The sequence below is a fragment of the Manis pentadactyla genome, chromosome 14, assembly GCF_030020395.1.
Source record: "Manis pentadactyla isolate mManPen7 chromosome 14, mManPen7.hap1, whole genome shotgun sequence".
Classification (NCBI taxonomy): Eukaryota; Metazoa; Chordata; class Mammalia; order Pholidota; family Manidae; genus Manis; species Manis pentadactyla.
This window is the reverse complement of record NC_080032.1, coordinates 37,123,202-37,146,505: the sequence shown is the minus strand read 5'-3', so window position 1 is coordinate 37,146,505 and position 23,304 is coordinate 37,123,202. Positions and strand designations below refer to the sequence as shown.

General features: G+C 42.5%; 1 protein-coding gene across 2 annotated transcripts in view; it reads right to left on the bottom strand.

The window, feature by feature from the left end:
- The window catches only part of OSBPL10 (oxysterol binding protein like 10), a 292,172-nt gene that overhangs the window by 52,130 nt on the left and 216,738 nt on the right, over positions 1 to 23,304 (bottom strand). For both annotated transcript variants that reach the window (XM_036886119.2, XM_036886120.2), the window contains one exon: positions 10,240 to 10,394. In XM_036886119.2, coding sequence (XP_036742014.2) covers positions 10,240 to 10,394 — 155 coding nt within the window. The remainder of the gene's footprint in view (positions 1 to 10,239; positions 10,395 to 23,304) is intronic.

Below are 23,304 nucleotides of genomic sequence, written 5' to 3'. Positions count from 1 at the left end.
GGAAAAAGGGATGGAGGGAAAGTCCTAGAAAAAGCAGCATAAACTGGAAGTCAGTCCCCCGAAGCTGCATAGGAAATTACACTGCCAGAAAACTCATTAACGTCACCAGAAATCAAGCTCAAGAAGCCCTCGAAAAATGCACCCAGGGCTTAGGTTTGCGTGTTGTGGTTGTTTGTTGGTGATTTGTTAAGAAAGGAGGGCAGAAATATGCTTTTTTTTGCAAAACAGGAGATTGTCACCACGGGAAGCACATTCCGTGTCATCTCACAGATGGTCACCTTAATTGCTATGGGCCACAGGCAGACCTGCAGCCATGCACCCCCGGGACCTCCAGGGTCTGGGCATGCTAACCTGAAAACATCATTTGGCTCAAAACCATTTCTCCTGCTTCTCAAGATACAAAAAATAAGCGTTAACTCTTGTGAAACATGCAGGGACTAATATAATAGGCTTAGAGTCTTAGTCAGCTTGGGCTGCCATAAGAAACTACCATAGACGAGGTGGTTTAAACCATAAGATTTATTTCCTCACAGTTCTAGAGGCTGGAAGCCCAAGATCAGGGTGCCAGTCTGGCTGGGTTCTGGTGGGGACTGTCCCCGGCTTGCAGGCACTGCCTTCTCCCTGTGTTTTCACAGGCTGGAAAGGGAGAGAGAGGGCTCTGTCTCTCTTTGCTTTCTGTAAGGCTACAGTGCTATCAGATTGGGGCCCCATCCTCACGACCTCATTTACACTTGACTGCCTCTTGAAGACCCTACCTGCCAGACACAGTCACACCGGGGGTTCAGGCTTCAAGGTCTAACTTGCACGGCAGTGAAGGTCAACATTCAGTTCTTGGTATTAGGTCATGAAAACCTGCTAAACAAAGGAGTCGTCCATTCAAGGTCCGGCACACAGTAGCTCAGGTCATGTCTGAGGATGAGCAAGTCACTGAGCAGATGAACAGCTGTCTTACTGTACCGGGACACAGAGAAAACTTAGTGGGGAGCAGCACAAGTTTTCAAGCATACATTAACAACCTGAATCATTCTGATTCTTAACTCCCAAGGATCTGACAAGAGATGTACTTCTATATTTTTCTGAAGGATCAAACCTTCTCTCCAGACCCATAGTCAAAAGTGTAGAAGAAAAAATTCAGATGATAAAGCCACTGCTTATTCTTACAGTGTCCAGACCTAAGTGGAGTATCTCTATGGACCCTATTTTATAATATAAAAATAATATAGTAAGAGTTCCACATATAACCACCACCACCTAGTACCCATTGGATAGGTGATCAAGGCCAATGCCTAGAAATGGACCAATTAGTGGGGCCTTCTGCCTGGACAGGTCCAGGACACTGGCTATTAATCTTTCATCACAGCAGCATACATAACCCATATGCCACTCAATACATCGAACTTCCTTACACTAGGGCTTCCAGAACCTCTCAGGAAGAGCCAGGGAGAGCGATGAGAACCAGGGAGAAGCAGGCCCTCCCGTCGTGAAGAGTGCAGGTGGACTTTATCACTTACATTCGTTCATCAAACATTTACCAACTGGCTACTATGCACAGCACTTTCTGAAATATTTTGTAGTTTTCAAAGAAGAGTGAGAGGTGGGGGTCTACACGCGAAAAATTTGGCCTATGAGCTGAAGATGCGCATTACAAGCAGACAATCTGCTTGGGACAGACCCGGGAGTCCAGCACACACCATTACTGTTACTGCCCAAAGGCTGTTCCCCTTTTCTCCCTTGCTAACAGAAACCCAAGCTGGGGCTCCCTAGGCCTCCACAGCCCGTTGATTCAGGGAAAGCACGCACCTCCACAGACCCGGAGGGTGACTCCTGACTACTTTAAAGCAGTCATGGGAACCCCGGGACCAGTGAAGAGCTGCAGGTCTTGGGGTGGGTGCCTGATCCCGTTCTAACTATGAGATGACAGGACACGTGTACTGGGGGCTACCTTTCCCACATAAAGAGCCTTCAAGAGTCTCCCTCTCCTATAACCATAATGGCGAAGGGCAGGCCAACCCAAAATGTGCCATTATGACATGTGAGCTGATGACAGTCAAGTCCCAAAAGACTCAGAAAGAAACTCAGACCTCCCCCGACAACTGCCTAAAAGAATTCAGACGGAGGACCGGCTCCAGGAGGAGAGCCACCCCCATAGATAAGCACTCTGTAATGTGCACTAGGTGCGGCAGATAGCAAGGGATGGGGCAAAATATCTTACAGTTCCCCACTGTTTCTGTGTGGCCCAGCCAAACATTTCTTTACCAAACAGTTACTCTTTCACAGTCCTGTGAATTGCTTCCCTTTTCCTTTAAAGTCTCAGTCCCCGACCCCTTCTCCTTGGTTCAGGATGACATACAGACCTCATTCTCATTCTCCCTGACTGTCTTTGGAATCTGTGCCTATGGATTCCCTATACACAGGTAACTAAACTTTGTGTTTTTTTGCCCTGTTACTCATAGTCTCACCTGGGGGCTTCAGCCCTGGGCCAGTTCACTCCAGATTTCATGAGACTGAATAACCACAACAGAACCTTGCAGGTGTAAGGGGCTCACACCAAGCTTTAATCTCACAGCAGCAGGCCGAATGCTGGAATCCTGTCTGCCTCCATCTCTGCCTCCAGCTCAGCCTCTGCCCTCACCTCCGGCCTCTGCCCTCGCCTCCAGCCCCTGCTCTCCCCTCTCCTGTTCTCTGGCTTTCTTCTTCAGGCTCCACCCTTAGTCCCTGGAAACCTCTTTTTACAGCAATACAGGCTGTAATGACTTACTGCCAATGGGTACACAAGTACGGGCCTGCACAGCAGGCTAAGTATTACATGTCATCACATGTACACAGTGGGTGAGATGAGGATCAGGTGAGAATCCTGGCCACAAACTTCCATTTTCCCTACAATCATCGGTATCATCAATTTGATTTTTAGACCAGCTAGAAGAACCCCAAGGGATAGAGGGAATTTCTTCAACACTGGCATATTACCTAATCTTCCAAAACTTATCACCATCCCATGCCTCAGACACATCCTTAATCAACATCTACCTATACATTCAAGTACTGCAGAGATAAAGAATAAAGACATGATAAAAATGCTGAGGAGATTACACTGGCCAAGTTTCAAATTTAATGTCACAGGATTTCAAATTGAAAGGCTTCTATGTTGTTAAGTGGTTCAAAAGTTCGGTGCTAAAATGATAACCAAGGGTATGAAAAATCTTCTTGAAGCAAAGTTCAGCTAAATCTTTTGTATCTGTCTCCTTCCTTTATTTGCAAAACAGTTTTCCTCCCTTAGAGAAAATGGGGAGTACCACATGCTCACTTGAAAATTAAATTCTGCAATTTTCTCACCAAACCCCATTTGGCTAATTTAAATGCTGATCTAGTGCTTAGTAACTAAGGACATTCTAAGGTTTTCTAAACCTGCTAGATGTGGGGGTGTAGGGCATGTGGTCTCTTGAGAGCACTATCATGCTGCAATTCAGACAATTAACCAGATAAAATTTCTGATGGCACAACTGACCCAGTACCGCCCTTGAGACACAGACTGAAAAACCTTCCACTGAGGGTGTCCAGGGGAGGGATTAAGAGGACTAATTCTCATCTCCTCCCTGCAGGCTAAGGGTAGGGATCTGGGCACCAATCATTTGCCTCAAATGATTATTACATTATTCATCAATGCTCCACTTTTTCTATTTTATCATGGGGTATTTGAGGAAGTTTTTTAAAGTTTACCAAATGTTCTCTAATTGGTGAGTAGATAACCAGACTCTAAACTCAGTGGACACCCCTCAACAGTAAGAAGGCATCTGGAGCAAAATACACCAGCACTGAGTGGGGTGGAGAGAGAATAAAGCCAGTAAAGCCCACTCAAAGGGACTCAAAGAGTTAACCAATAAAACCAGAGAGCCAGAAAGGACTCACAGGGTTAATTAGTTAATTAGTTGAAGTTTCAAAGGCCTAGAGCAACTTGGAATGTCCAGATATTCCCCGGATAAAAAAAAGTCAATCAAAGGGGAATAGGACAAGCGCCATGGCCTTGTAAAATCTACTTAGCCTGCGAAAAAGGGTCCAGCTTATTCTTTGACTTAACATACATCCTGTTTTTTCCTTTTCTTCCTGCCCCTTAATCACATAACTTTGTAACCAGCGCAGGAGACAGACCTTGGAAGTGTAAATAAACCTATGTGGACAAAAAATGCTTAGATCCAAACCAACACAGTCACCTAAATACCCTATTCTTAAGATAAAACTTCAAAGGAATTATGAGTCACCTGTATACATCATGCCTTATACTGACCCTTATACCTAAAACCCTATAAAACCCCAGACCCTAAGTCCTCGAGCATGCCTCCTCTCTGAGGTTGCCCACACTCCCCACTCTTCGAGTGTGTCACTCTCTCTGTCCCACTTCAGGTAAGTAGGGAGGGGCTGCTGAGAGCTCGGATTTGGGCTTGCAAGTTCCCATTGCCTGGGTGACCCGGATGGGACTGCAGCTGTGTGATCATGCTCTTAGTAGCCTGCCTGAAATCTCCTTTCTTTGCCTTTGGGAAGTTCTCAGAACAGAATCTCTCTCCATCCACTGCTCTGCAGCTCCCCTAAATCCTGGGGTGGTAGGGACTCAGTTCCCACGCCGTGCAGATCCAAGTGGACACTGAACACCAGGTGACCCTGGCTTTTGGAGTTGGCAAGGGTTTTAGACAAGGAGTTTGGCAAGGAGTTTTCCTTACGCCGAGCAGGAGTTCAATGAGCTTCCCTTTCCTCCCTCTGTTCTTCCTTGCTCCCTGCTGCCTATAAGGCAGCTGCCATTCCCTGCTATTCCTACTTTAATGAATTCCTTACTTTCTTTCTGACTTCCCTGTGTCTCTGAACCAAATTTCTTCCCAACACATTCTCCAGAAAGCTGGGTGTGCATGGTCACATGTTAGTTCTGTCATTCAGGACTATCTCCATGTGGCCCTCTACTTTCCTGTTCCAATAGCCTGACCAGTCAGGATCCCATGCTGGGAACACAAACCACTCCAGGTCATTTCCATCAGAAAGGGATATGACCTAGGGATCAGGGGCTTACAGAATCCCTGAAAGGTCTGGAGGAGCAGAATCCTACTCAGACTTTTCATTTCAAGGACAATACCACCCAAGGTAGCCAAGCTCCAAGTGCCAGGAAGCTGCTGCCCCTCCCACCAGAGCAACTTCGCACACCAACACCGGCAGACAAAAGCCCTAGAACGGAGAGGCCGGCCACTGCCACAGCCTCGAAACACTCCCATCTCCACAACCTTGCCTCCAGCTGCACCAGCAGAAGGAACTGCTCTCCATCTCAGGCTTCCAAATCTCACACAAATGCATTTACAGAACCTGCCGTGCATTTTAAAAACCTAGCAGTTAAGAAAGTCTGGGCGGGTAAGATTCCTCAAGGGAGGAACAACCTAAGACAGGCACAGTCGCAGGGGGGTCATCAGGTGAGAAATTGGGGATCAACAGAGGTGAGGCTTAGAACCTCACCCCCCCTGTTCTGAGAGAAATCTTCTGCCTACGTGGATGTTTTATTGCCCTTGTCTAGCTTGGATTAACACATAGTCTACAGGCACACACATTTGCTCTCTTACAACACTAAACTATGTTTTCTACCTTTATCTTGTATCTACCTACCACTTCAGCATTTTATTAAAAATAATAATAATAAAGGGAGAAATGTGGTATCCACATATAAATCAAGTATAAAAACCAAATGAGTATTCATATTTGAACTGTTTATAGTTCATAATGCATGAGCAAAACCAAAAGTTTCTGTGATGACTGCCCTTGTACTGTTCACCATGTAACTTATTCACTATGTAAGAATTTGTTCTCCATGTAAGAACTTGTTTGTTATGCTTCAGAAGATTGGAGACTGATGAAAATTAGGCTTGGGGTGGAGTAATGATTGTGCATTGAGCATTGTCTCCCATATACAGAATTTTATTGTTGTTAACAACCGTTTGATCAATAAATATGAGAGATGCCCTCACAACAACAACAACAAAAAAGTACACACTTCCAATTGTAAAACAAATAAGTAACCAAGATGTAATGTATAGCATAAGGAATATAGTCAAAATATTGTAACAACTTGGTATGGTGATAGCTGGTACCTAGAATTATCATGTATATAAATGTTGAATCACTGTGTTGTACACCTGAAACTAATGTAATGTAATACTGTGTGTCAACTACCCTTCAATAAAAAATAATTATCTAAAAAAAAAAAAAAAAGTCTGGGACATGGAGTTGTTAGGTTTCCACTCAAGAGGGTGGAATGAAGATCAAGAGAAAGCCGGTCCCCCAAATCTCCCCAATCACCATTCTTCCTGTCCTAAAACAGGTCATTCTTCGATGAAGAAAGAATAACAAACACCCTTTTTCTGTCTCAATTTATATTTCAAATAGTGTTAAGAGAGTTGAAAAATCATTCTGCTAGTGGGTAAAACCAAGATCCTAACTCAGGTAATCATGGAAGAATATTTCATTTTCACATTTAGTTAGTTCTAGCCCCAGCAGAATACAACTGTAAGATGATGAATTTGGTAACACAGCTGACCACAGTTCTCTTTTAACTCATGTATTAAACCCACACTGGTCTCTGAATTTTATTCTGCTGGAAATTACATAGACTAAGCTTGAAAATGCATTAATTTTCCAAGTATCTCTAAGTTATTTTATGGTAAGCTAGAACCAGGGAAGGCGAGTGTGACATCATGATTTGTAGTAAGAAATATATATTTGGCCTTTGTCTCCATTCCAGCACAGAGTTCCTAAAACCCTTGAAATTTCCTAAGAGGTAAGGCAGATGAAGGTGTCTTGTTACGGTGCGAACCGTGTGATTGGAAGGTTAGATTCTGAGTCCTACCCGACCTCTGGGAAGAAAAGAGGGGAGGAGACAGAGCTCAATCCCCAGTGGCCCTAATTTAACCAGTCATGCCTACATAATCAAGCCTCCATACAACTCAAAAGAACAGGGTTCAGAGCCTCCGGGTTGGTGAGCAGGTGGTGTTGGGGGAGCTGCCCTCTTGGAGACCCTTTGGAAGCCCTGTGCTTTTCCCTCATACTTTGCCCTGTGTTCCTGAATAATATCCTTTTATAATAAACTGGCAACATTCCTCTGAGTTCTGTGAGTTGCTCTTGCAAATTAATCAAACCCAAGGAGGGGTTTGTGGGAACCTCCACTCTACACCAGGTTGGTCAGAAGCACAGGTGACAACCTGGACTTGTGACTGGTGTCTGAAGGATGTGTGTGTTTGTGGAGGAAGTCTTGTCGGACTGAGCCCTTAACCTGTGGGATCTGACACTATCTATGTCTAGGTAGGTAGTATCAGAACTGATTTGAATTGTAGGATACCCAGTTCATGACCACTGAGAACTGGACTGAGTTAACTGCTTGGTGGTGGTAAAAAATTCACACAGACATTGGAGAGAGGTACCTTTTACACCCTAGTTATTGCTCTTAAGGGCTTGACATGATCAAAACAATAAACCAGAAGAAAATACTTTATTTAGCTACAGTACCACAGTATAAGTACAATTCTTGCTTCCCCAGTGATCACTCACATAGTAATTACCTGTATCCAAAGGGTGAAGGAAGGAATGTTCTCTTAAGGAACTTTCAGCCTTTAGGAATTTAACCTCATTGCTTTGACAAAGTGAAAATTCTGAAATGTCCTAAATGAAGTGACATAAGAGCCAGAGAATGAGGGAGAAAGACAAGGGAAGGTCATCAGTCAATAACCATGGGACAGAGCTAGTCAGAAACCCCACATTCCTGGACAAAGTCATTTCAACAATCACCAGAAGGCCCCCAGGGCCACTGCATCCCACTTGCACGTGATCAGTGTCTGACTCTCGCCAACACCAAGCCACAAGCCTTCTCTAAGGACTAACTGTCTGTCTATCCTCAGATTTTCCCTGCTTTGCTTTATTCCGCCTTCCTTAGATGTAGCCAGTGTGAATTGAGACACTCTCTTTCCTGGAGACCCCTCATAAATGTGTCCTGTTTCTTGAGTCTGGCCGACAAGTTATTTCTGCTAACTGGCCTTGCTGCTGATGAAGCAGAAACTTCCTGACCCAGGCAGGACTCAGTCCTTATCCTGGCTGCATCTGTAAAGGATCAGTAACCCCTGTTATGTCAGAGATCTCTCGGTCTCTATAGTGTTTGATTTGCCACCTTCTTAGGGTTATTTCTCCAAACTGTACAAAAGGGAGGCAATGGCAGTATCTCCCCTTTTCTGACAGGAAAATGATTACCGGGTAGATACTGCAAGCTTCTTCAATGCTTAAGACAAGAAATGTGACAACGCACAATGCCCTAAAATAAAAATAGTGTCCAACTGACACTTGCTGTTTGGGTTGTGAGAATCCTCTACCGAGGTTGCCACAGGGAAAAAGGAGGGGAGCCTGCAAAAGAAATTTCCTTCTCCCTTCTCAGAAAACCACCCAAAACACCACCATACCCCACCCCACCCCACCCCATCCCACCCCACAGGTGTCTCTGAGGGATCATCACACAATACCTCGCACTGCTCTGACAAGGGAGCAGGGGCACAAAGACAACCAGAAATTGATCACTGTCTCTAACTAAGGGAAAAAGGTCTTCCTAGTTCTTCTCCTTAGGGGTATTTTTAAAAGGCTCAACTTGGGACTAGTGATTTCTTATGGACCGTTAGATACTATCTTCTGCCAACGCTGACCTGTAAAGCAAAGGGGGCGACAATCGTATGTAAAAAGCACAGATGTGGCCTCTCAAACCTCAGGGTGAGAGGCACCCACGCGAGGCTGAAGCAACACTAGGATGGACTCGCAGATGGGGGGCACCAGCAGCGGAGTAAGCATCCCATGGAGGTACAGCCCCCTTAGGCCTTGCCCGAGAATGCTAGTGGGGACGAGGATGTAAGCGTTGCTACTAAAGGCCTAATAATTTACTTCTCTACCCTTTTAATTTCTCTCTAGAGCAAGACATTAAATATTTATTATGGCTGACCCCCAAAGACTCTACTCCACAGGACGGAGGAGTACTGTGTGTTTCGATTCTTCAGCAGCAAAGCACCTCATAGTCAAAGCCCAGCCCACCCAGGTCTCTCAAAGGAGGAATATGACAGCTGACTCCTGCCAATTCCTCAGCAGCCAACATACCTTCCAAGGCACCTACACGTGAGCTACAAGTGTTTTCAACCTGACACTCATCGCACAGGTAGAGGCAAATGCCTTTTAAAACTTCCCACCCCCTGCTCATTTCATACCCAGCGGAGGCACCTTGTCGCTGCTAATGATCTATTTGTAGGCAGGCTGATCCTAAGCTACCAAGTCACTGTCACAGAATATAATGATACGAGGCTTGCAGAAAAAATCACAATAGACAACCTGGACTATTTGATCAAAGCTGCCGTGGGGCTTTCAACCTTACAAAATAAGATTTGTGAGTCTTTTACAATTTTCAGGCTAACACAGAATCAATTAAAATTAAGAATAATCTCTAACACATGGTTAAAGTAGGCCTCAGCCTAGTTAGCTGGATCCCGTCAACAGAACGTGTGCATCAAAAGAAAAAGAAAAATTCTCTCATGACATGAAGTAAAACTGACAAAAGGAAACGGTGCATTTGGTGTCCTTCCAGGTGCCGTTTAGAGACACAGGCAGTCAGAAGAGTCCTGCGAGCAGATGACAGAGTCCACGCAGGCTGTGGGAGCCTGGCTGCTCATTCAGACCTGCAGGGGCTCCTGCCTCCTGACCAGGTGGGCAGGTGTCCCCAGCAGGCTGGACCTGGGCTGGCACGCTGCTTACAAGTCTCAGCCACTGCCCCACAGGCCCTGTGGCATGCAGGAGTTGAGCATGTGACGCAGGAGCTGTGTTAGCACAAACCACACAAAGAAGCCATTATTCAGGAGAGCACCAGAATATATTGTAACTGCTCCCATCATGTCAATAGGCAACATTTTAATGGTTGTGTTCCAATTTCTCCCACTTGAAGATAAAGTGCCTCCCATTTCAATGAAAATAAGAGATGCCTCATTGGTAGGCTCCCATTTCACCCGGCAGCTGCCAGACACAAGAACAGAAGTGCCGGGCGTGCACAGGCCTGATTTTCTCTCTCCAGGCAATACTTCAATTTTATAATTTGTCTCCTCTTCAAACCAAGAGATGAGCAAGTTACAATTATAATTACTATATTTCTGGACAAGCAGTAACACAAGCCATGGAAGTGCTGCGAGAGAAGGGCGAGCTTACCTCTGGCTCTGGCTGGAACATGGGTTCATCTTCAGCAGAGTCTGGTAGAACTGCCCAGGTTACACTGGCACTGGCTGACGGCAAAGAGCCAAACGTCCCATTTTTCAACTGCTCTGTGGAATGTGACTTGGGCCCGTGCCATCCCAGGATGTTTTCTGAAATAGAGACCTAGAATGATTCCAAGTATTTTGCAAATTAAACATTCATAGCTCAAGAGAGGTTTGTTCCTCACTGTATAAGGAGACCCATGGCCCAATGAGTCCAATTTTAAGACTGTAGTGGGCTTGTCTGAACAAGGTAGCAAGTCTTGATTCAGATCATCTATTTACAAACTAGTTTCTGTATAAAGGCAGTATATGGGAATCACCTTCGGCTATTTCTCTTCCCATCCCTTAACAAAAACGATTCACATTTCACCAAAGCCAGATTTTCTTAAAGGTATTTTTATTATCTTTTTTTTAACTTTGAAGAAGTATTTTTAAATATTTACAATAAAATGCAAAAGTCAAGTTTTATCAAAACTGGGCTGCTCAAAATGTAGCTTGAATGCCAACTTACACGATGAGCACAGCTCAGAAAAGATGCCTGCAGTGACCACATACCACCGCGCCTGCCACCGCCAGCATGGCCGGGATCAGGAAGCCCATCCCCAAGGACAGATGTGGTCATTCCATTCCAGCAAGAAACATTTTTATAAACACCCATCAGTAACCCAACAGCATTTTTCTAATCCTGTCTCAACCCTTGGGGAGGAAAGACTTTCCCTGGGTTTTTATTGCTGCTGGGTTTTTGTTATTGTTTTAAAGAATCAGGTATTACTGTAGAATATTTGTGTATGCTAATGGGGAGAAGAGTAACCGGAGGTGGACTACTTTATCCCTGACTAGCAATTTGGCCATTAGAATAAGAATGGGTCTCAAACTCAGCTGACCTACCCTCTGGAGCTGGCACTTTCAGTCTAAGAGCAGAGATCAGGTGATGAAGAAAAGGCAAGCTAACGTGCAGACTGGCCAGGTGAACAAGAACCCAGCCTTGCAGTGTCTCAGATGTTCCATCCACCAAGTAATCACATCCAGCAGCCTTTCCATTAGTTACTCATAGCAAAATCTACATGAATCCCAACCTTTAACACCCGGAGGGTATCTGGTTGGTGGAAACAAAACAACAGAGGCAGATGAAAGGGCTGTAATATATGTGCTCACGCATGTGTGTTAGTGTGTGCAATGTTATCCAACTGAGACGTGTTTTTATATAAACTTTTTTTTTTTAAGGTCAAGGGCTAGATTACATAACTCTACCGCTTAAAAGTCTCAAGTGGCTTCTCACTGAAGCTGGAGCACAATCTCCCGGCCCGGGTTGCAGGACCAGTTCACACTTCATTTCCTCCTTTGTCACTGTGCTCTGAGTCAGGCTGGTATTTTTTCCATTCCTCAAGTGAGCCATGTTCATTACAGTCAAGAGCCTTTGTTCATGCTATTTCTTCTGTTCAAAGGTCCATCCTTCCAGTTCTTCTACTAGAAAGGTCTCCTGCAGAATTCCAGGGTGGGGCACAAACATCACTTGCTCAGAGAAGCCCCCTGGGACCTCCCTGGCCACAGCAGCACCCCAAAGGCACTCCCTATCTCATCAGTTTACTGTCCTCCCAGCACTTAGCACTCTCTGAAATCACGCTGCTCTTCTGTTTGTCCACTGTCTTTCTCTCCTCCCCAGAATGCCAGCTCTTTGAAGGCAGGGACAACATTGCCTTTGCTCCTGGCTGTATCCCCAGAACCAAAACATCGTCTAGCAAAGAGCATGTACTCAATAAATATGCCAATGAATTAACAACTACTGAGATCTTCAGAGAGAGCAAATTTCAAGAAGCATGTGCATTTCACAACCTCCTGAAAGTTAAAAAATAAGAAACAGCAAAAAGAGAAACAGGAAATAGAATGGTAGCTGTGTGGGGCTAGGGACAGGGGAAGGGAAGTGTTGTTTAATGGGTACAGACTTTCAGTTTTGCAAGATGGAAAGAGTTCTGGAGATTGGTTACACAGCAGTGTGAATGTAGTTAACACTACTGAGCTGTATACTTAAAAATGGGTAAGATGGCAAATTTTGTGATACATGTATTTCACCATTTTTTTTCCAGTGGAAAAAAATGCATCAATATATCAGTCCTTGATGTCATTTAAAAAAAAGGGGAAAACTCACAACAATCAAATCAAAGGTTGAAGGATGAGCTAAGCCCAGACTTGGGATGTAGCAATGCATGCTAGGGAATGTAGTTTTCTGTATACTCTATGAATTCAGAGTATCAAAGAACCAGTGAGGGAGGATATGAAGGAACCCCATCCAGACCAGACCAGACCAGCTACTCTAATAAATGCTCACCAGTTTGGGAGTCTGGATAGTCCTGTCATTTGAGGATGAAGAAGGAAAATTCTAATATAGAGTGAATGAAAATGATTGCATAGCGCTCAGGCAAAGCAACAGTATTCTTAGAAGGCTTAGTGGAAATACGTATCTCTGAAATTTCTAATGTAAGAAATTTAAGTGTAAGCAATATAGGGTAAAGCAGCCTGTGTGAAACAATAACAGAAAGCCAGAAGAAGAAAACAGGCAGAGGTGAAAAAGGAGATGAGTGCACTAAGGAATTATTATGAGGAAACTAAATCAGCATTAGGATTAAATTAACACAGAAACCAGAAAAGGTAGAATCAATATCATAGAAAGTCAAGTAAGCAGTATGCCAAGATAAGGAAGTTCTACCTTGTGCAGTTACAAAGGGTGCAAAGACAACAATGAGAAAGAAGATGATGGAGAAGATGCACAACAGAGACCCCGAGAGATCCTGGGGACAGAGATGAGATCGGTGGAACAGGAACAAACAGTGACAAGGTAAAGAGACAGCCTGCGCCAAGAGAGCCCTGGGGGCTGCACCTGCCCACCAGCTTCCAGCACAACCAGTGGGAAAAGATGCACATCTACACAGAGCTTGGCTATGCTTTTTGGCCAGGCTATTGCTATTGAAATTTCAAACAAATACAAAAGTAGACAGGCAAGGATATAATGAGCATCTAGTTCACTAAGTCTGGCAATATCAACAGCAACAAAAATCAGGAGAAAATTTTTCCAATTATTTAGGCACAAAAATTAGACTTGCCTTAAAGGGGGAAAAAAAATCAAGATAGTCTTGAATTTTACTACAGCCCTAAGCCCTAGAAGGTAAATAGATGAAAAGAAGAATGCAAATAAGTCTACAGATGTTGGGTGGTGTGAGGGATTGGGGGATACGCTCACCTTTAGCCAAGTTACCTTCACTCTGTGAAAACAAGTTGCCGTGACTGAGCTCCTGCTAGGTGCCGAGGACTAATGTACGCAAGGGGCGCGTGCTATAGCTCATCTAGTCCTAATGAAGACCCATGAGGCAGGTCCTGTTATGCCCGCTTGACAGATAAGGGACAAGTACAAAGAGCCAGGAAGTGGTAGAATTGAAATTAAAAGAGAGGCAGCCGGGCTCCAAGCCCAGACTCTTAAACTCCCCCTCCACTGTATGCCTGCTCAGCAGCACTGAGGAGACACACAAAATAGTTTTACCTTGTCAGGGGGAAAAACTCCTTGGACGTATGCCAATATGTGACGAAAAGCAGCATAATTAAAAATTTGAGACTGAGAAGTGGCAAAAATGGCAAAAACAATTTTGACTGGTGTTGAGCAATAAACCTAATAAACAAAGCTAAGCAGGGCTGGGAGTAGGGGGAGGTTTAAAAAAAAAAAGGGCATTCACAGCAGGTATAAAATTTAAGGGCACCAAAACACTCAATAATCAAGAAAAATGACATTTTCATACAAGATTTTTGAAATCAAACTTAATGCCAATAAAAATCTTACTGGACTTGGTCTCCCTTGCCACACCCTCTCAAATCGTGTCTTTACTTAAAATGTTAATGTTTTGTTCATCATGGATTTTTTTCCATTAATTTTGCTTTGAAAATATTGCATTAAAGCATCACTTATCTTAATGACTCTGGCATCCCTTGCATTCGTGCTCAAGCCCACTGCCTCACGCACCTCACCCTGGTCCCAGCCGTGGAGCCAAATTTAAATAATTCTTCTAAACATGGTTGCATACCTGACCATTAAGTCAAAATTATTTTTAAGAGATTTAATCATCATTACACATTAAGTATTCAATTAGTATTAAAATATTTATAAGTATAACCCCCAAATTACATTACCAAAATTCAGGAAGTGTATCAGAGAAACAAAGGAAACTAAAGCATGCTGAGTCATGCTTTAACTAAAGAAGAGTTACAAAAAAGGAGTGCATCATTCTTGACTTAAAGAATTCTTATGAAAAATGTAACGTAACCACTACTAGGATTTACATACATATTTCTCCTCAAAACTCTAAAGAAGATAAGAGTAAAGGAAACACAACATGTATAGCAAAATAGAAAGGAAACAAAAAAGCAGCAGGAACACATAAAAACACAAAGCAGGAAGAAGACTAGCAGAAAAACACCTGCTCAAAGAAACACAGAAAATGAACTATATTATTCCATTGATAGACTCAACATCTGGCATTATGTCATAAAACAAAATGCCAGTTTAAACTACATTTCATTCATTCTAAGACACACCTCATTTGCACACCTGAAATTGGGGCTCATCTGAGAGTCAACAGCATGTCATAATTTAATGGGTAACTTTTTCCTTCTTAGTGGCACAGAGGATAACTTTCACTCAATGGTGTTCCTGCCCTGGGGCTCACAGCAGGGAGGTCATCAAAATTATACCACAAAAGGAACAGCAAGGCACAGGGTTGGGTTGGTCCACCAAATGGCACATGCAGTCCTTAAGTCAGGCTTTTACACACACCTGTAGTCCTCACACACCATGCTTGGTAGAAGTAACCTCAAAGGGAAGAAGATCAATTACTAGTGTTTGGGTTCCATGCAAGAGAAACAGAGAGGTATAGGAGATGTGAGTGGGGGTGCGCAGGTTTGGCTGTGGGACTGTCTCAACCTGTTCCTCAGCCTCTGCTACAGTCTTGCTTGTTGTGCTCACCAGGGCTGTGAGGCCTCTGCCCAGAGGCCAGGGACAGGTGGTAGCACAGAGAAGGTCTCCCTCTCCCTTCCTGTGACCCAGTGAATTCATGCCTCCATGTTCAGGAAACCTAAAAGGGCTTTCCCAAATGGAGACAGACTGACATTTACAAACTTGAGGAAAACATAAGGCATATTTACAGTGGTAAGCTGGGGTGTTAGTATTAAACTGCTTTGTTTAGAAAGAAGTTGCCACTCAAAAATTCTGTTTAGACAGTTGTTAAAAAAAAAAATCCACCCATCTGGAATCTTCTGTAATGCTAGTTTTTCTTTTTTCGTCAATATGCTATTTCCTGAAGGAATCACCACATTTGTAGCTTGGCTTTTAATCAAAGAACAGGGCATATATTCACCAGAAGCAGGTGTCAAGACAAAGGTATGAGACAGAAAAGCAAAGGGAGTCTCTGAGTGGTAGACAAGAGGTGAACACTGGAGGTCTGAAGTTGTCTCTGGAGAAAAGTGAAGCAGAGCAGAAGGAAAATGGAACAGACTGGGAAAGCAAAGAAGAGTCCTTATAATAGTCTCACCTATTTGACCCTTTTTCTCAAATTCCAAAATGAGAGAACAAGGCAACTGGCTTATGAACAAACAACCACCACAATCTTAGAATGAAAAGTTACGAGAAGGACAAGTTAAGAAAAACGCATCAAATTCTGCTTTGGTTCTCCTCTCTTCAATTACATGTCTCGTGATCTCTTGTCCTGATTTATGTCCAAGGGCACATGTGTTGTCCACTGCGATTCCCCAAGGCTCTCCTATCACCTGCTACAGCAGCTCTGAGCCAACTGTTCTCCCCCAACATGCCTTGCCCTGACCCTTCTGTTATTACTCTGCTCTCACCTGGCACTACAACGTGCTTGTCTAGTCAGAGGGGTCTGCTCTGACATTGAACCGGATTCCTGGACCATGACCTGCAAGCAAGGAACTAACCAGAAGCAGAGAGACTCCACACTCCTAAACCACACCAAAGGTCCCGGTCTCCTCCCACACTGCTAGCCCACCCAAAGCAGTCCAGGCTTTTCCGGTTCTGAGGGTATGCCTGTCTATCTTTCTGTACAGAATCAGAGGCACACAGACACGGGAGAACAGATGTCCTCCCACCCCAGCCCCCATCAATCATCTGCCTCCACAGAGCAGTGACCTGGACTCAGTATCACCAGGAACAGAAGGGAACTGCAAAACAGAAGCCTTTCCCAAAAAGCCAAGTGAGACTGCAGAGCAGGGAGGATGGAGGAGTGGGAAGATCCTAGCTCACCTCCTCCCATGGACACACCAAGGCTTCTGCTGCACAAAGTGCACCTCACTCTGAGAACAACCAGAAGACTAGCAGGACAGCGCTTCCATAGCTGAAGATATAAAAAAGAAGGTGGGAAGAAAGAAAATTACAGACCAATATCCCTGATGAACATAGATGCAAAAATGCAAGGATGGTACAACATTCGAAAATCCATCAACATCATCCTCCACATCAACAAAATAAGGACAAAAACCACATGACCATCTCCACAGATGCTGAAAAAGCATTCGACAAAATTCAACATCCATTCATGATAAAAACTCTCAACAAAATGGGTATAGAGGGCAAGTACCTCAACATAATAAAGGCCATATATGACAAACCAACAGCTAACATCATACTGAACAGTGAGAAGCTGAAAGCTTTTCCTTTAAGATCAGGAACAAGACAAGGATGCCCACTCTTCCCACTTTTATTCAACATAGTTCTGGAGGTCCTAGCCATGGCAATCAGACAACACAAAGAAATAAAAGGCATCCAGATTGGCAAGGAACAAGTCAAACTGTCCCTGTTTGCAGATGACATGATATTGTACATAAAAAACCCTAAAGACTCCACTCCAAAACTACTAGATCTAATATCTGAATTCATTAAAGTTCCAGGATACCAAATTAATACACAGAAGTCTGTTGCATTCCTATACACTAATGATGAACTAGTAGAAAGAGAAATCAGGAAAACAATTTCATTCACAATTGCATCAAAAACAATAAAATACCTAGGAATAAACCTAATCAAGGAAGTGAAAGACCTATACCCTGAGAACTACAAGACACTCTTAAGAGAAATTAAAGAGGACACTAACAAATGGAAACTCATCCCATGCTCTTTGTTAGGAAGAATTATATTCTCAAAATGGCCATCCTGCCTAAAGCAATCTACAGATTCAACGCAATCCCTTTCAAAATACCTACAACATTCTTCAATGAACGAAAGCAAATAGTTCTAAAATTCATATGGAATGACAAAAGACCCCGAATAGCCAAAGCAATCCTGAGAAGGAAGAATAAAGCAGGGGGAATTATGCTCCCTGACTTCAAGCCCTACTACAAAGCCACAGTAATCAAGACAATTTGGTACTGGCACAAGAACAAACCCATAGACCAGTGGAACAGAACAGAGAACCCAGATATAAACCCAAGCATATGTGGCCAATTAATATATGATAAAGGAGCCATGGACATACAAAGGGGAAATGACAGCCTCTTCAACAGCTAGTGTTGGCAAAACTGGACAGCTACATGTAAGAGAATGAAACTGGATCATTGTCTAAACCCATACACAAAAGTAAACTCAAAATGGATCAGAGACCTGAATGTAAGTCATGAAACCATAAAACTCTTAGAAAAAAATATAGGCAAAAATCTCTTGGACATAAACATGAGTGACTTCTTCATGAACATATCTCCCCGGGCAAGGGAACCAAGAGCAAAAATGAACAAGTGGGACTATATCAAACTAAAAATCTTCTGTTCAGCAAAGGACACCATCAGTAGAACAAAAAGACATCCTACAGTGTGGGAGAATATATTCATAAATGACATCCGATAAGGGGTTGACCATCCAAATTATATAAAGAGCTCATGCACCTCAACAAACAAAAAGCAAATAAGCCAATTAAAAAATGGGCAGAGGAGGTGAACAGACACTTCTCCAAAGGAGAAATTCAGATGGCCAACAGGCACATGAGAAGATGCTCCACATCACTAATCATCAGAGAAATGCAAATTAAAACCACAATGACATATCACCTCACACCAGTAAGGATGGCCAACATCCAAAAGACAAACAACAACAAATGTTGGCAAGGATGTGGAGAAAGGGGAACCCTCTTACACTGCTGGTGGGAATGCTAACTAGTTCAACCACTGTGGAAAGTAGTATGGAGGTTCCTCAAAAAGCTCAAAACAGACATACCATTTGACCCAGGAATTCCCCTCCTAGGAATTTACCCTAAGAATGCAGCAGCCCAGTTTGAAAAAGACATATGCACCCCTATGTTTATCACAGCACTATTTACAATAGCCAAGAAATGGAAGCAACCTAAGTGTCCATCAGTAGATGAATGGATAAAGAAGAGGTGGTACATATACAAAATGGAATATTATTCAGCCATAAGAAGAAGACAAATCCTACTATTTACAACAACATGGATGGAGTTAGAGGGTATTATGTTCAGTGAAATAAGCCAGGCGGAGAAAGACAAGTATCAAATGATTTCACTCATCTGTGGAGTATAAAAACAAAGCAAAAACTGAAGGAACAAAACAGCAGCAGACTCACAGAATCCAAGAATGGACTAACAGTTGCCAAAGGGAAAGGGACTGGTGGTGGGGTGTGGGTGGGAAGGGAGGGAGAAGGGGGAAAAAGGGGCATTACTATTAGCACACATTATGTAGCAGGCGGTGACACGGGAAAGGCAGTATATACAGAGAAGACAAGTAATGATTCTATAGCATCTTACTATGCTGATGGACAGTGATTGTAATGGGGTATGTGGTGAGGACTTGATAATAGGGGGAATTTAGTAACCATAATGTTGTTCAAGTAATTGTACATTAATGATATCAAAATTGAAATAATAATAATAATAAAGGTGGGAGTGACAGAAACTCAACTCCAACCCCCACCCCACCCCACACAGCAACCCACAGCTGGAGGGATATCACAGGTGTGGAGGTCCTCCCTGGGGAGTAAGAGGATCAAGCCCCACATTAGGCATCACTACCTAGTGGATTTGCACCAGTCAAATAAGCCCTTATAACTTTTAAATAATTGCAGACCTTAGCCCAATGAGAGCCAGAGGGGCGTGGGAACCTGAGATTCCACATACAAACTCACTCATTCCAAGACCCTATGCAAAGAAAGCAGTATGGATTATACATGAAGGTTTACTGACTAATTTTAGACCATGTGCTGGAAGGATGAGGATCTGTAGGAACTTTCTCCAGGAATGGAAGCACTGACCTGGGAAGGCTGGGGGTTCCTGCCCACCAATACACATGCAACAGTTGTGTCCGGGCCTTGCACCCAGCAACACTGGGGGCTAATTCCCTATGAGCACACCTACAGCAGCTACAGCTGAGCTTCCCAGGCCAGCCCTGCCCACCAGTGCTCCTGCAGTAGTTGTAGCCAGTCATTAAAGCCAGCAGGGATCATCCCCACCCATCAGCATGCCACAGCATTCACAGCCTAGCCACAACAGGAGGGCACACACAGCCCACCCAGGAGACATCCCTGGAGCCCCGGGTCCTGGTGACCAGGGGAACTATGCTACTGGGCCACACAGGGCGCTATCTGCATATGGCCATTACATTTAAGACCAGGAGATGTAACTGACCCACAAAAAGTCAGACAAAATGAGGAGACAGAGGGATAAGCTCCAAATGAAAGAACAAGACCAAACCTCAGAAAAGGAACTAAATGAAAAGGAGATAATAAATCTACCTGATAAAGATTTTGAAGTAATGGTCATAAAGATGCTCACTGAACTTGAGAGAAGAGTGGATGTACTTAATGAGAAATTCAACAAAGAGATAGAAAATATTAAAGAAAACCAATCAAGTCTAAAGAACAGTAACTGAAATAGAAATATACTAGAAGGAATCAACAGCAGATTAGAGGATGAGGAACAAATAGCAATCTGGAAGACCAAGTAGAGGAAATCATCAAAGTGGAACAAAAAGAAAAAAAAATTAAAAATTGAGGGTAGGTTAAGGGACCTCTAGGACAAAATCAGGTATATTATATTCACATGATATAGTTTCCAGAGGAAGAGAAAAAGGGGCAGAAAAGTTATTTTAAGAAATAATAGCTGGGTGTAGAAGGAAGTAGAGCAGTAATAAATGAAATACAGATTAAAACCACAATAGAAAAGTTCAATGAAACTAAGATCTGGTTCTTTGAAAAGATAAAATTGAGAAGCCATTACACAGACTCAGTAAGAGGAAAAGAAAGGATTGAAATAAAATCAGAATGAGAAGTTACAACTGACACCACAGAAATGCAAAGGATTCTAAGAGCCTAGTATGAAAAACTATATACCAACAAACTGGACAACCTAGAAGAAATGGTCAAATTCCTAGAAATATACACTCTTCCAAGACAAATCAGGAAGAAGAAGAAAATCTGAACAGATAACTAGTAATGACATTAAATCAGTAATAAAAAAAAAAAATTCCTCTTGGTGATGGGGGGCGTCTAGTAAACATAATGTTCCTCATGTAATTGTAGATTAATGATACTAAAATAAAAATAATAAATAGATAGATAGATAGATAGATGATAGATAGATAGATAGATAGATAGATAGATAGATAGATAGATAGATAGATAGATAGATAGATAAAAGCTCCCAACAAACTATGTCCAGGACCAGAGGGGCTTCATTGGAGAATTCTACCAAACATTTAAAGAAGAGTTAATGCCTAATCTTTATAAACTATTCCAAAACACTGAAGAAGAAATGCTTACAAATTCATTCTGAGGCCAACACTACCCTGATACAAAAAAAAACAGAAAAAGACACTACCAAAAAAAAAAAAAAAATGAACAGACTAAAAAATCCTCAATGAAACATTAGCAGACCAAATTTAACAATATATTAAAATGACCATTCACCAGATCAAATGAATTTATTCCAGGGATGCAAGGATGGTTCAATACCCATAAATCAATCAACATGATACACCACATTAACAAAATGAAAAGATAAAAATCATATGATCATCTCAATAGATGCAAAAAAGGCATTTGACAAAAGTCAGTATTATCTGTTCTTAACAGAAACTCTCAACAAAGCGGGTGTAGAAGGAACACACCTCAACATAATAAAGCCCATGTATGATGAACCCAGCCAACATACTCAATGGCAAAAGCTGAACGCTTTTCCTGTAAGATCAGGAACAAGACAAGGATGCCCACTCTCACTACTTTTTCAACAAAGTCCTGAAAGTGCTAGCCACAGCAATCAGACAAGAAAAGGACATAAAAGGCATCCAAACTGATAAAGAAGGAATAAAACTGTCACTATTTGCAGATGATATACTATCTAAAGACTCCACCAAAAAACTGTCAGTTAATAAATGAATTCATAAATAGGACAAAAAGATACCCTACAGTATGGGAGAATATATTCATAAATGACAGATCTGATAAAGGGTTGACATCCAAAATATATAAAGAGCTCACACACCTCAACAAACAAAAAGCAAATAATCCAATTAAAAAATGGGCAAAGGAGCTGAACAGACAGTTCTCCAAAGAAGAAATTCAGATGGCCAACAGACACATGAAAAGATGCTCCACATCACTAGTCATCAGAGAAATGCAAATTAAAACCACAATGAGATATCACCTCACACCAGTAAGGATCGCCACCATCCAAAAGACAAACAACAACAAATGTTGGCGAGGTTGCAGAGAAAAGGGAACCCTCCTACACTGCTGGTGGGTACATAAATTAGTTCAACCATTGTGGAAAGCAATATGGAGGTTCCTCAAAAAGCTCAAAATAGAAATACCATTTGACCCAGGAATTCCACTTCTAGGAATTTACCCTAAGAATGCAGCAGCCCAGTTTGAAAAAGACAGATGCACCCCTATGTTCATTGCAGCACTATTTACAATAGCCAAGAAATGGAAGCAACCTAAGTGTCCATCAGTAGATGAATGGATAAAGAAGAGGTGGTACACATACACAATGGAATATTATTCAGCCATAAGAAGAAAACAAATCCTACCATTTGCAACAACATGGATGGAGCTAGAGGGTATTATGTTCAGTGAAATAAGCCAGGCAGAGAAAGACAAGTACCAAATGACTTCACTCATATGTGGAGTATAAGAACAAAGAAAAACTGAAGGAACAAAACAGCAGCAGACTCACAGAACCCAAGAATGGACTAACAGTTGCCAAAGGGAAAGGGACTGGGGAGGATGCATGGGAAGGGAGAGGTAAGGGCAGGGAAAAAGAAAGGGGGCATTACAATTAGCATGTATAGTGTTGGGGGGGGCATGGGAGGGCAGTACAACACAGAGAAGACAAGTAGTGATTCTACAGCATCTTACTACGCTGATGGACAGTGACTGTAATGGAGATTGTGGGGGGGACTTGGTGAAGGGTGGAGCCTAGTAAACATAATGTTCTGCATGTAGTTGTAGAGTAATGATAACAAAATAAATAAACAAACAAACAAACAAATATATAAATAGATAAATAGAATGAATTTGGTAATGTTGCAGTATACAAAATCAATATGCAGAAATCTATTGATTTCTATGCACTAAAGATGACATGAATAAATGGAGAGATATGCCATGCTTATGGATTGTAAGAATTAATATTGCTAAAATGTTCATACCAAAGGACTCTACAAATTCAATGCAATTTCTATCAAACTACCAATAATATTATTCACAAAACCAGAACAAATTATCCAAAATTTGTGTGGAACCACAAAAGACCCTGAATAGCCAAAGCAATCTTGAGAAAGAAAAACAAAGCTGGAGGTATCAAAATCACAAATTTCAAACATTACAAAGCTATAGTAATCAAAAAAATATGGGGCACAAAAATTGACACATACATCAACAGAAGAGGATAGAGAGCCCAGAAATAAACCCACACTTATACAGTCAATCTATGACAGAGGAGGCAAGAATATACAATGGGTAAAA